The sequence below is a fragment of the Musca domestica genome, unplaced genomic scaffold, assembly GCF_030504385.1.
Source record: "Musca domestica strain aabys unplaced genomic scaffold, Musca_domestica.polishedcontigs.V.1.1 16, whole genome shotgun sequence".
In the NCBI taxonomy this organism is placed as follows: domain Eukaryota; kingdom Metazoa; phylum Arthropoda; class Insecta; order Diptera; family Muscidae; genus Musca; species Musca domestica.
Window position 1 is genome coordinate 9,441,529 of NW_026712219.1, and position 14,780 is coordinate 9,456,308.

The 14,780-nt window shown below is 39.0% G+C and overlaps 1 protein-coding gene across 2 annotated transcripts in view; it reads right to left on the minus strand.

The window, feature by feature from the left end:
* Positions 1-14,780, minus strand: part of LOC101892275 (protein Wnt-5) — a 398,457-nt gene that overhangs the window by 269,744 nt on the left and 113,933 nt on the right. For both annotated transcript variants that reach the window (XM_020036814.2, XM_020036815.2), the window contains one exon: positions 7,947-9,244. In XM_020036814.2, coding sequence (XP_019892373.1) covers positions 7,947-8,068 — 122 coding nt within the window. In that variant the 5' untranslated portion in view covers positions 8,069-9,244. The remainder of the gene's footprint in view (positions 1-7,946; positions 9,245-14,780) is intronic.

A 14,780-nucleotide genomic window follows, 5' to 3' on the forward strand; every position in this document is an offset into this window, starting at 1 on the left:
CATGCCGCACGAAATGAAAATCGTATTCATTGGAAATATGTAAATTTAGAATATCGTCGTTTGGTAGATAGTGTTGCCATGGATAGCCGGTATTCCAAATCCGAAATTGACTATTGTTTTGTGTCATAGCTCCCAAAAACATCACACTACAATTTATGGTCAAAGATAAGATGGATAAAACGAAATGTATTAGAAAGTCCAGAATAAACAAATTACACCAAATAAAATTTGTTGCATGCAACAAGCCATTGGGTTGTAATCCTACCAAATGAGGAAAATCTTTAACCAAAGAAATTTTTACTAATTGGAAAATTGTGTTCTGTTCGACAACAACTAATTAAGATAAAGCCATCGGAATGCCATCTACAACAATTCGTGTGCATTTAATTGGATAGCAGCGCGCCAGGTAGAGCAAAGGCCATGTTTGCTCATTTGTTGTTTAACTAATAGCGTTTGAGTTTGAAACAGACAATCGGTATTAAATAAATAATAAATATGTTACAAATATTATATCTTCCGATAGAAATCTTGTGAAATGAGATAAAGATGTATGTTTCAGGGTTAGGAAATAAGAAACAATGTTATCACATGTTGAACATGATCAGCGATAATTTTTGTTATAGGTTTTGTATCGGTATTTTTTTTTTTTTTTTTGAATTTTCCAGAGAGAATCTTGATATAAAAATTTCTAAGAGAAAATGTCGTTTAAAAATTTTGGGCATTAGTACGTTCCTAGGTATTCCAAACCTATCAGAGGTCCTCCAAACACACCATATTGTTTGAAGGTTAAAAGAGACTTTTTATTCTCTAAGCCATATGGCTCAAAGAGTATATATCAATTGATATGACTAATACGTGCCTCACAGAATTAACGGTGTTAGACCCTAGATCCCTTTGAACCGAATCCGTTTCAGGATATTTGAAGCCGATCCAGAGGTGCCTGTCTCTCCGGCTGGGGAGCATCTTATTTGATCCATACTTGGTACATCGTCATTTTATTGTCAAACGTAGATCGGAGATGAACATATTCGGAGGTGAACAGTATTGATCCACTTCTATTGGTACCTCAATCACATAAAGTCAAAATTTTCACATGAAAAAATCATTTAATTTGGTGCAATCTTTGCAAATCCTAATATTTTTTGTTAGTGCTACAGCAGGTGCGAAAAGGGACAATCACCCAATTCTCATCTCATATCCCAATTATGGGATATAAAAATGGGATATATCGGACCACTCTTTCTGGGACCTCCCCCACAAAGGGGTCACAAGACTTTGAATAATTATATCTCTCATAAAATGCCTAAGCAGATACTGGCTTCTCCCCAAATTTCACACATACCAATATTTTTACTAACTCAAGATTTGTTGTGTAGATGGGATATATTGGACAACTCTTTCTGGTACCTCCCCCACAAAGGGGCCAACATTTTGAACAACCGTGAAGCACATAGATAGGGAAATAAGCATCCGATTCTTTTCAAACTTATCACATCTCAATATTTCTATCAACACCATTCCATCATGTACCTCCCCCACAAGGGGTTGAAATTTTGAAAACTTATATCTCTCTTAAAATGTGAAATAACCATTCGATTTTCTTCAGTTTTCACATATCCCAATATTTTTACTAACACAGATGGGAAAACATAGATATCGACCTAGATGAGAAGTGTCTGATATTGCTTAACTTCTTCGGTATCTCATCCATAGGTGTCAACATGTTGAATAAGCATATAAACTGATATAGGCTGAGTGTATAAATCTGTCGACAAGACGGACTGATACTTTTTAACTTGATCTGAAGAACAGTTGTCCCTTAAGGTCACCACTGAATATATGTCTATGTCTCCCAGATGCCACTGTTGAAGTGTTGCTGGACCCTAGAGGCCGTTGCTATAGCGTAGCTTGCCCCTGAAGTCACTGCTGTTAGTAGCTGGTCTCAGATGCTACTGCTGTAGAGTAGCTGTTGTAGTGTAGCCGGCCTCAGAGACCACTAGTGAAAAGTGCCTGGTGCCAAATGTAACCACGAGAAAGCATCTGGCTCAATAGCCGCTACTTCAGCCTAACTGACTCTAGAGGCCGCAGCTGTAGAGTAACTGGCCTCAAATACCGCTGCCGTAGTATACCTGGCCTCAGGGGCCGCTTCTATAAAGTAGATGAGTTTAGAGGCCACTCCTGTAGGTTAATTATCCTCAGGTGTTAGTGCTGTTATGTAGCTGGTTTCATAATCCACTACTAAAGAGAAGCTGCCCCCAGAGCGCGCTACTGGGATCAGAGGCCACCACCAAAGATAAGCTAGTTTCAGGTGTAACCACTGTATAGTAGATAGACTCTGAGACCACTACTGAAGAGAAGCTGGTTTCTGAGGCCACTGATGTAGTTTCGTTCTCATCAGATGTTGCTGTCGTTGGGTAGCTGGCCCGAGAAGCCACTATTAAACAGAAGATGGTTCCAGAACGCGCTACTGAAGAGAAGCTGAAGATTGGACACTGCTGAAAAGAAACTGGCCTCAGAGGCCACCGCTGTAGAGTAGTCTTCTTCAGAGGTGGCTGCTGCTGATAGCAAAATCTAGGCTCAAATGCCGCTGATGTAGAATAGCTGTTCCCATAGGCCGCAGCTGCAGAGTAGCTTAAGAGGACATTGATAAAAAGAAGCTGGCCTCAAATGCCACTGCTGTAAAGCATTTTTCCTCAGAAGTGGCTGCTGTAGAATTATTGGCCTCAAATGCCGCTGCCATATTATAGCGGGCCTCAGAAGTCACTGATGTATAGTAAAGGGGCTCTGAGATTATTTCTATAGAGTAACTGACACCACAGGCCGCTGTTTAGCTTACCTTAGTGTAGCTTGTCTCAGATTGTTGTTGGTATCAGATGCCGTTGCTGCAGAGTAACTATTACAGATGCCTCTGATGTAGAATAGTTGGTTTTAGAGAAAAAAAAAACTGTCAGTGGCAGAAACACTTAATGCAGAGTTGCTGGTCTCAGAGGCCATTCCAAGAGTATAGCTGACCAGAGAGGTCAATTTTATAGTAATATATGGCTTTAAGAGAATTTAAAGTAATATTCTTCAAAAGCTACTTCTTTTACCCAAGCCCCCTGTGTTTCCTCCATGTGTATTCAAGTAACACCCAATACTTTAAAGCCAACACTAAAACACTATTTTCTCGATGTTTCCCAGCAATTTATAATTCCGCATCTATGAAAGGCAAAAAACCATAGCCATTATTAATTTTTTAACCATAACAATCATCATATGGTTTCTATTTCATCCGCCCCACCCACCTTCGCTTCTTTCAGCATCTGTAAGTATAACACAATATACATCCCATGTGGATGTTAAGCCCTTCTTAGATTACCACATCATTTCCTCTGTGATCAATCATTTTTTTCTTCTTCTTCTTCTTCATCTTTAAACTGCATCCGGTATCCGTATGGGTGCTGACTGTTTTCTTTCTTTGTTTGGCTTTTTGTTGATGATGCTGTTTGAGCATTTACTGGCTGATATTTTCACTTCATAAATAACTTAGTATCAATCGAGCACACATTCATATATACATCGACACAAAAGACCATCTATTTGTCTTCTCGAGTGCCATGTAGAAGGCATCCAATACGAGAGTTGGTAAGGAGGACAACATGGCAGGAGGAAAACCTCTAACTAAACTATAAAGCTGCCACAATAGCCAATAAATCCATACGATTTGTTTATTTGAATAACATCAAAATGTAATAAACAAAAACAACAACGCTACATGATATGTGGAAAAATAAGTCAAAACAAAACTCCTCTCCTCACATGGGCTCCTCTTTCCCATCTCACTTCTTCTCGTTCCTTTTGGGGGGGAAAGTTCATGCCGAGAGTTGTTGCTGTTCGAAATATTAGATTTCCTCAAAATCTTCTCTCCAAAACAACCCAAATATCTATCGTCAAATTTCATGGCATGGCGTACCAGATACTCGTAGCTCTGCATGAGATTGCCTCATGTTGTTTCAAATTTAAATTGAACCAGTTACAATTAATCATATCAGGCATTCATTCATACGTTCATTGCTGCGCTCCGGAAAAAGGGGGAGAGGACAGCAGGCCAGCAAACAGCATAACATCATATTGTGTCGATGCAAGTCCAGACTTTTAATCACACTACATGAGGTAAGACAACAACACCAAGAGCACACCAATCACCGGGAAAAAAGAGAAAACAGCCATTCCTTGAAAACAATTCCTGTAAACTTCAGGTTTTCAATCGACAAAAATTTCAAACACAACCAACTGGCCCATGGCCATGTCTACAATACCTTGGCAATCGAAATCGAAATTAACTCTGAATGCTGGGCAATTCTAAACTGGAAAAGAAAAATGCACTTTTTCTTTTTTTTTTCTCCCCATTTTCCGACCATTCCAATAGAAAGGTAAAACATGCAATGAACTGCTATGTTTTCGAAACAGTTGAAGTACATACTTCGTATATCCGACATAAGTTCGGTTTGTTTGGCCTGTTCAATAGCTTAGTTCCTGAAATTCTATTGATTGGCACAAAAGTTGCAATGATACCTTCCAGAGGTATGTACATATGTGGAACAAACATCTGGGCCAAAACAACATTTAACACTGAGAAAAAAATGTGCATGGAATATTTTCAAAATCTTGTGAAATTTAGTTTTTCCTGAATATTCAAATTTTGTTTGGAAAATTTGATAGAAGATCTAACAAAACAGTTTGTTCATAAGGTCGATATTTATAAAGAGGAATTTTTTATGGGGATATCGTTTTTAATTTAACAAAAATTTTCATATAGAATTTTCGTTCAGCTACCTTCGGCAAACATAGAGTCCGTTAAAATTAAAAATTGTCTTTTCCTAGAATCTCAATAGTTTTTTTATATTTGATGTTTTACCAACATTTTTTCTTGAGTGTATTCGAGTGATTTTACCTTCAATGAATGGAAAATGTTGCTCCAATGCCATCAAACAATGATATACGTATACACAAATGTTTTGCAAACGGGCAATAGACGATGACTTACCTTCTGAAAGGTATGAGCAATTGAGACAATCTTGTATTTATTGTTTTCAAAATCAAGGTACCCTCAATTTGGTTTTTTAACAATGCAAATGAAAGAAAAATACGTACTCTATTTTTTCCTGTTTTCTTAATTTGATGCCTATTGATGAAAATGTCAATTAGCAGAATTTTGAAAGAAAGAGAGAGAGAGAAGGAGAGAGAAAACACAATAATGAGAAATGAAATTAAAAAGGGGCCAGCTACTCAGCTGTATTGGCCTCTGAAACGATAAACTCCACTATTTTGGCACCTGAGACCAAGGACTACACAGTGGAGGCCTTCGGTTCCCTACATAGAACTCAGGGAACTGTCACTCTACAATGGATGCCTTTTAGAACAGAACAATGACTCTTAAGACATCCCAACGTAGAGACATCTGAAAGCCGTCAAACTACAGAAGTAGCCTTCGAGAGCAACAACTTTACAGTAGTGATTACTAAGAGTGGTATCCCTACAACAGTTACTGCTGAGAGCGACATCTTGAAAGCAGATACTGCTGGGAGCGGCATTTCTATACCAGTTACGGCCGAGTAAAGTAAAGGCCTTTGACGTCTACCATTCTACAGCAGTTGCTTCCCAGGTCAGTTGATCCACCGTAAGGTCCTCTGAATCTATATTCTCCTAACTAAAGGTCTCTGATTCCAGATAATCCACAGAAAATGCCCTTGAGGGCAGCTACTGCTGGGAGCGGCATTTCTATATCAGTTACGGCCGAGTAAAGTAAAGGCCTTTGACGTCTACCACTCTACAGCAGTGGCTTCCGAGGTCAGTTGATCCTCCGTAAGGTCCTCTGAATCTATATTCTCCTAAGTAAAAGCCCTGATTTTAGATAATCCATAGAAAATGCCATTGAAGGCGGGTACTACTGGGAGCGGCATTTCTATATCAGTTACGGCTGAGTAAAGTAAAGGCATTGAAGTCTACCATTCTACAGCACCGTAAGGTCCTCTAAATCTATATTCTCCTAAGTAAAGGCCTCTGATTCCAGATAATCCATAGAAAATGCCTTTGAGGGCAACCACTTCACAATAAAGATCTCTGGGGTCAGCTACTGGCCTCTGACCCAGCCATTCAATAGTAGTGGCCACTGAGGTCAGCTACTCTACAGTCGTGGCCTCTGAAGCCAGCTTCTATACAGTAGTGGCCTCCTAGGCTAGTTACTCTACAGTAGTAACCTCTGAGGCCAGTACTCTACTCTAGGGTCCTCTGAGACCAGTACACTATTCTAGGAAACTCTGATACAGGTACTCTACTCTAGGAAACACTGAAGCCAGCTACTCGACAGTAGTGACCTCTCAGGCTAGCTACTCGACAGTAGTGAGCTCTGAGGCAAGCTGCTCTACACAAGAAATCATTGAGCTTAGCTACTTCACAGTAAAGAGCTCTTGGGCCAGCTAATATACAGTCGTGGCCTCTAAAGCCAGCTTCTCTACAGTCGTGGCCTCTTAGGCCAGCAACTCTACAGTGGTCGCCTCTGAGACCGGTACTCTACTCTAGGGTTCTCTGAGGCCAGCTACTCTACAGTAGTGGCCTCTCAGGCTAGCTACTCGACAGTTGTGAGCTCTGAGGCCAGCAGCTCTACAGAAGAAATATTTGAGGTCAGCTACTTCACAGTAAAGAGCTCTGGCATTAGCTACTCCACAGCAGAGGCCTCTCAGGCCATCTACGCTGTATTAGTGGCCTCTGAGGGCAGGTACTCCATAGTGACAGCTGGGACCTTCTACAATAGTGACCTCTGGCGTCAACAATTCCATAGCAATGACCTTTGACGTCATTTACTCCACGGTAGAGGCATTTGATGCCAGCTAATACATATTTAAGGCCTCTATAGAGGCCTCTAGCCCCGCTACTCCACAGCAGATGCTTCTAAGGTCAGCTAATCCACCGTATAGTCCTCTGAGGCTTTGAACCCCTCAGTAGAGGACTCTGATGCCAGATAAAAGATATTTGAGGAGAGCTACCTCAATGTCTACTCATAGAAAAGCTGAAAGTTCTTATCATGGAAGAACTGAAGATCTTCTTATTGAAGACCAGAAGGGTAGCTACTTCAAGGTCTACTCATAGAAAAACTGAAAGGTATTATCATTATAATTGAAGACCAGAAGTTCTTCTCATAGAAGAAGAAAAAGACTTCTCATAGAAGACCTCTAGGGTCAGCTAGGTAAAGGTCTCTGATGCCATATAATTTCTGTAACGGCTACTACAGCAGTTGGTTCTAAGACCAGTAGGGCCACAGTAGAGGCCTCTGAAGATAGCTATTCCAGAGCAGTGGACCCGAAAGCCAGCTACTGTACAACAGAAGTCTCTATGCACAGAACCTCGTCAGTAGTGGCCTCTGAGTTCTGAAAATCCAAGACGATAAAAGCTACGATAGTGTCATCTGGGACATGCCACGTTACAGTTGAGGAGTTTAAGTCCAGCTACTTTACAGAGATGACATATGAGGCTAGCTACTCCGAAATTGTACACATTAAGGCCAGTTGCTCAATAGTTTCGGTGCCTTAAAAAAACTACAGATGAGGCCTACGAAGTCAGTTATTCTATGGTTTTGGTCGCATTCCACGGAAGGTCACTTTGTAGCCCCCTAATCCACAGGATGTTCCCGCCTACACCTCAAAATTCAAAACAAAAACAATAATTTAAAAGCTTTCCTTTAAAATTTAATATCCTCAATCTTCTCGCCCGACCTCCTTGGTACCGTTTTCCACATAAAAGTCAAAATAATTATTTAACATTTGATATGACAGTTTGAAACACAAATACTTCTTCCAACTAGGAACACTTGCCACAAAACGTGGAAACACAAAATGATAATAATTTTCATTTAAAGACAAAAACGAAGGGAAAAATGTGGAGAGATGACAAAAACTTGGTATACTTACATCCATGTTGGTACGCCCTGCAGACCCTGGACCGGGCTCACATTTGTCGTAATACCGGCCACGATGATTATAAATGTTGTCGTAATCCACAATGAAAAATGTTTCCTTTTAAGAAATTCCATTTTTTAAACTTTTCTATTTCACCAATTGTTGTACTCCACTAGAAGATTTTTGCAGAACGCAAAAAACCCAAGATATTGCTGCTCCCGTTTTGGATGGGGAGGGCAAAGACCGGTTGGCTCGGTGGCTGGCTGATGACGATTGGGTACTTCGTTGCTGTACAATACAAAAGAAAACTGTCACCGTTGGCGTTTCTTTTTGAAGCGGATGGGGGGGTGACCGGAATGGGAATATACAAAAGTGAATGGGAATTTTCTGGCGACGAGTCTTAAGTAATTTTTAAGTATGGCAATTTTTTTTATTTGGTTTTGTGTTTTTTTTTTTTTTTCTTGGCAATTGCACTACAATGAAATTTGGGGGGAAAACAAAGACTTTTGGTGTGTGTTTTCCGAGAGAATTGCTTGTTTCCACTTCGGGGCAAAAACGTTTAGATGATGATTGTGCCAAATGAAAAACAAAAGAAAACCCGACAATTTTTGCACTTTTTCAAGCTTTGTTTGTCGGCAGAAACAAAAACACGAACGAAGTAATTGTTTATTTTTCTCCCGTAGATGTTTGCGAGCGAAGGAGGAGGTCAGCACTTGCCAAACTTGGTTTAGATGGTATCCGCCACTCTTTTTGACCACAATCACATGTTATTATTTCCGTTTCGAAGCACTTGCCTGTTCGTTTATTATTTCTTCTTTTGGCTTTCTTTGAGATCATAAAATATTATTAATCACTTTTGTACGCTTTATTATGACGCATACGAACGACACAAAGTAAAGACAAGCACACACACATACATATATACACACTTTGTCTTACGACTTTTCCGATTGTTGTGTGTGTCTAGTTATTATTGCCCGAGTAAATAAAAAATGATTGGTTATTATTTACTTTGGTAGTCTCGTTGCGGTTGTCGTCATTTGAAATAATTTTTCATTTTTATTTTATTTCTTTTCCTTTTTGCCCTTTGTTATGTTTCATTTTTATCTGTTCTGTTTCACGTTCTGGATTTTTCGCTTCGTTTCACGTTTATTATTTAATGGACGCGACCGTTTCCTGTTTTGCTTACTAATGAGATTCCGGACACTTGTTTGCTTCGGCGGCCAGTTACTAGTAATGCTAAGAGTCCAAGTGTCATTTGTGGTTTTAGGAAATTTTTTTGTTCAAGTCACCGAATAGTTGGCTTTCATCTGCAAAGAAATGGAGAAAAAGAAAACAATTTATTAAAAAAATAAGGAAAATATTTTTGTAGAAAAAAAAAGAAAATGTTAAGAACAACTAAATTCGGGGGCCGACGCTGTGGAGTAGCATAACCGAGGGGAACTTGGCCAGAAAGTTAGATTTTAAAACAGCAGGCCTCAGAGGGTATTACTTAGGAGGATCTAGTCTGAGAGACCAATGCTTTGAAGTAGGTGGTCCCTTTGGTCGGTGTTACCAAGTAGTTGGTGCAAAACAGAAACCTTATAGTATCAGTGGCCACAGCAGTAGATTAACCGACCTCAAAGGTCACTACTGTAGAGTAGCTGGATTTGGAGGCCAATGCAGTAGAGTAGCTGACCTCAGAGGCCACTACATTAGAGCGGAGTCCACTGCTCTAAAGTAGTTAGCCTCAGTTACCACTGCTGACCTCCGAGATTGTTGAGTACCTGCCCGCTGAGGCCACTACTGGCCGCTGAGACCACTACTGTAGAGTAGCTGACCTCAGAGGCCACTACTGTAGAGTCGGAGGACACTGCTCTAAAGTAGTTAGTCTCAGTTGCCACTGTTGTACAGTGGTTGGCCTCTGAGGCCACTACTATAGACTAGCTGACCTCAGAGGCCCCTGGGGCCACTAGTACAGAGTAGCTGGTAGTTGACCTCAGAGGCCACTACTGTAGAGTAGATGGTCTCAAAGGCCACTACAAGTTGATTACCTGCCCGCTGAGGCCACTACTGTAGAGTCGGAGGACACTGCTCTAAAGTAGTTAGCCTCAGTTGCCACTGTTGTATAGTGGTTGGCCTCTGAGGCCACTACTATAGACTAGTTGACCTTAGAGGTCGCTACAGTAGAGTCGGAGCCCACTGCTCTAAAGTAGTTAGCCTCAGTTGCCACTACTGTAGAGTGGTTGGCCTCAGAGGCCCCGAGTGTAGAGTTGCTGACTTCAGAGATTGTTGAGTACCTGCCCGCTGAGGCCACTACTGCAGTGTACCTGGCCGCTGAGACCACTACTGTAGAGTAGCTGACCTCAGAGGCCACCACTGTAGAGTCGGAGCCCACTGCTCTAAAGTAGTTAGCCTCAGTTAACACTGCTGTAGAGTGGTTGGGCTCTGAGGCCACTACTGTAGACTAGCTGACCTCAGAGGCCCCTGGGGCCACTAGTACAGAGTAGCTGGTAGTTGGCCTCAGAGGCCACTACTGTAGAGTAGATGGTCTCAAATGCCACTACTGTAGATTACCTGGCCTCAGAAACACTTACTAAAGATTATATGGCCTTAGAGGCCACTACTGTGGAGTAGCAGGCCTCAGAGGCCCCATTTGTAAAGTAGTTGTCGTCAGAGGTCACGGCTATTAAATAGCTGACGTCAGAAGCCTTCAGTGTGGAATAGTTGGCTTTAGTGACCTCCACTGTAGAGTAGATTGCGTTAAAAGGGGTACTTTTGAGTTCCTGCCTCAGAGCAGAGTAGTTGTTCTCATATGTCCCCACTATGGTGCAGCTAGCCTCAGAGCCCGAAGCTTGATCGTGCTGCCTCCAAGGTCACTGCTGTTGATTACCTCAAAGACCACTGCTCTACAGTAGCTGTCGTCGGATTCTATAGCCTCTGAGGCTATTTCTTTATCATAGCTGACTTTAGATGTCGCTGCTCTTAAGTAGATGACGTGAGAATAGACGCACTCAGAACGTGAAACATTTTAAAATTGTGGACCTTATCTCTCACACTCATCATGCCATGTCCCAATGGGCACATCAACTCTTCTCATATTTTACGATAATGTTAACCCTGTTCCTAAATAGCTTGATCACCAGATGAAAGAGATATCTCAAAGCTCTTTTGATGAACTGCCACAAAACCTATCACATGACACATTTATTTCTCCATATGCCAGACTCTCTTGCGGAATTCCCACAGCGCCCACACTCTCGAAAATCTGGACTTGTCTGTCAACAATAAATACTGGAATTTACAACACAATATTTTGTTGGTTGTTCTGGCGTGATGTCTTCCTTTAGTACTTTTTCTGTCAATATTTCGTGTAGTTAACCTTTCAAGCACTCCTCCCACCCCTCTATTGACTAGTCATTAAGATAGCACTCTCTAGAAAAAAAAATCAAAAAACAACAACAACAACAACATCAGCCGTACATCTTAAAGTCAAGTACTTGTAAATGTGGCAATGCCAAAGATCACTAAAAGGAAAAGCATCAATGCCCAGTCATTTGGATGAGACCCAAGCAGCCGCAGCAGCAGCCAGACAGACGTTCGAGCAATGCCCGCCGGCCATGCTGGCACGGGCACTGGCACTTTGTCTCGGGAATGAAATATGAAACAATGTTTACAAAGAAGAGGAAGAAATATTTTTTAAGAAAGTCTAAATAGTTTATATAAATTTATTAACTATAAAATAATCTAGTCAAGCGTTCAGACAACGGGAAAGTAAAATGGCCAGATATCCAACATGAGTGTGGCTGTTGTGGTATGGTTTGGGAGGGAGGGTGATTGAAAAAGAGACATAAACAACATAAAAATGACAAATTTAAACACTTGTAAATGTTGGTTGTTGCTTTGGCTCTTGTCGAGGCCCCAACAAAGGAGCCGCACAGTTGGAAAAATCACCGAAACGAAAATAATTTATCATTTGACAATAAATATATTCAGACATTTTCTTCCTTAATGATGGGTTTGATGCCATTGATTTATGGCAAAACGGAGGAAACTGAATATCACAAAGGAGATAAGGTATTTGGAAAGGAAAGAGATTAAGAATATCGAGAAATCTTAAATATTTAAATTTGGAATTGTAGATTGGTTAAATTTGTATGAATTTTGGTTAAAATTGAAGGAGAGAAAAATTTATTTTTCATTCTCCACTCTGGAGATCTAATATAAATGTTTCGATATCTCTAGATAATTCAACAGCGTACTTGGCCATTTGCAGTTGGTCACCAATTTTTTTAATTTTGTCAAAAGAAATTATCCTAACCCTTGTGTAAATCCTTTAACAATAGAGTTTGAAAGTTTTCCCAAGTCCATTACTTAAATTTAATTTCTATTTTTTACCTATAGTTTCATGCCACTCCAAAACTTTTTACGATCATTATCCTGTTATCCAAATATATTGTTTTCTATTTTCTAAATCTCTCTACTATTAAAACGCTCCCATATGTTTGAATTCGTTCAAGTTTCATTTGTATTTCATTAAGTGTTTCTCACACTTCATGTTCGAATTGAAAGCCTTTTATTAAAATCGGATTAACTTAAGTGGTGTGCTCAATGGCAAAAGGAAAAAAACAGCAAAGAAGTGGAAAGCAAAAATCTGAGAATTTTTATAATGGCCATTGTTTAAACTTTAAGTCGCATCGAGTGTATTGCGAATAAACTAACAAAGCCGTATTAATATAGTTTTATGCTTTTAACCCATTTGGGAATGTATAGGGTACCAATACAGGAAAAAAACTAATGATTCGAAATAATATGATTAAGTTCCTAATTTGTTATTCAATTATGAAAAAATTCCCAACATAATTTGTATACCCTCCACCATGTATGGAGGGTATATTAAGTTTGTCATTCCGTTCGTAACACCTGAAAATATATATTTTAGACCATACAAAGTATATACATTCTTGATCAGCATAAAATTCAATGTCGATTTATCAATGTCCGTCCGTTTGTGGAAATCACTCTAGCTTCCGAACGAAATGAAGTAAGTTGATAGAAATGTGTACTATGCCTTTTGGTATTGAATATGGGCCATGTAGGTCCACGTCTTCCTATAGCCCCCATATGACGATACCTCCCGATATGCGGAATTTTGATGATATTAGCGGCATTATTTATCGGAGCTATTTCAAATTTGGTACTTGAAGTTCTCAATGAATACTACAGCCTATGACAGAAAATTGTCTGTGCAGGTCCACGTCTTCGTTTAGACACCATTTAACGGCACCCCCGATATTCAGTATTTTGATGATTTTAGCGACATCATGTACCGAAATTATTTCAAATTTTGTATTTGCAGTTCGTAATAGATACTACATCCTATGTCAGAAAATTGTCTGTGCAGGTCCGCGTTTTATAACCCCCATGGTACCTCCCTATATCCGGTATATTGATCATTTTAGTTATATTATAAACATATTTTTTTCAAGTTTCGCATTTGAATATTGTAATAGCTTATGACAGAAGTTACCTATGCAAGTCCACGTAGTCGTATAGACCCTAATATACGGCTACATTCGGTATTTTAAGATTGTAAAAGGATTTTTAACGGATTTTATTTTTTTAAAAATTGCCAAAATTGTACCGAGTGGTCGAGGGTATACAAAGTTCGTCCTGGCCAAACTTATAGCTTTTTACTTGTTTTTTAAGATTTGCTGCTGTTTTTGTAGCAAGAGAATTTCATAATAATCTTTGTTCCAAAATTATTATTTTTTTGCTTTTTTTTTTTTGAGAAAGAGAACCTCCCTTCAAAAATTCCTTTTAAAATTTAGTTTTGAAAAATTATCCTAAAAAATACAAATACAAAATACAAATTCCTAAAATAGTTCTCAGGGCTCACAGAATCTTTTTTGAAAAAATGGTTATTGGTATACATTTGTTAATGTATTTTATTCACGAAAATTGTTTCAAAATGTAGTTTTGTTAGAAAATACTCAATAGAAATGAGAGTACATTTTTCCTAAAGGTAGAAGTAGCCAAATAAAGGGAAATGTTCCTAAAATACATAAACAAAATTCCTAAAATGAAATACTCAATAAACAGAGAGGGAGAGTGAGTTAATGTTCCTCAAATGTAGGAAAACTCAAAAGTAGGTAAATGTCCTAAAAAATGAACCAATTTCCTACAGTTAAATGCTTACGAGAAAAGAGAGCAAATATTCTATAGCTAAATGTCTCTTAAATATATGAACTTATTTCTTTAAATTTAATACTTAATAGAAGAAAGAGAGAGAGAGTAAATCCTCATGAAATGAGAAAAGTTAGTAGTATCTACATGTTCCTAAAATATATGAATTAATTTACTAAAATTAAGTTCCAAGTATGTAGAGAAGGGAGTAACTGTGCATGAAATGTGAGAGAACTACAAAGTAGCTAAATGTTCCTAAAATATTTGAGCAAATTTCCTAAAATGTAATACTGCATAGAGAAGCATCTATAAAATTCAATTTTATTCTGAATTAAAAGGTCCAACTCTAATTTTTATTTTCACAAGAATAATAATTTTCTTTAAAAATTTTTTTTTTTTTTTTTGAAAATCTCATGAAATTTCAAACATTTTGCCCCCCAAAGAATGGGTTAATTAACAACCAAAAATCATTGAAAATGTTTCTGGCAAATCTTTCCCAGTCCATTCTTATCCGCATGGCTTTAAGATCAAATGAAAGTGGAATAGCAGAAAAAGGAATAAGGTTTGTTCGCATTGTTCGTCTCACACATACGTACGATTCGATTTCACACACACAAAAGAGTTGTGCCTTTTTCATTCATTTGGCTATTATTGAGTGGGTATTGTTTGCCAGCCATGGCT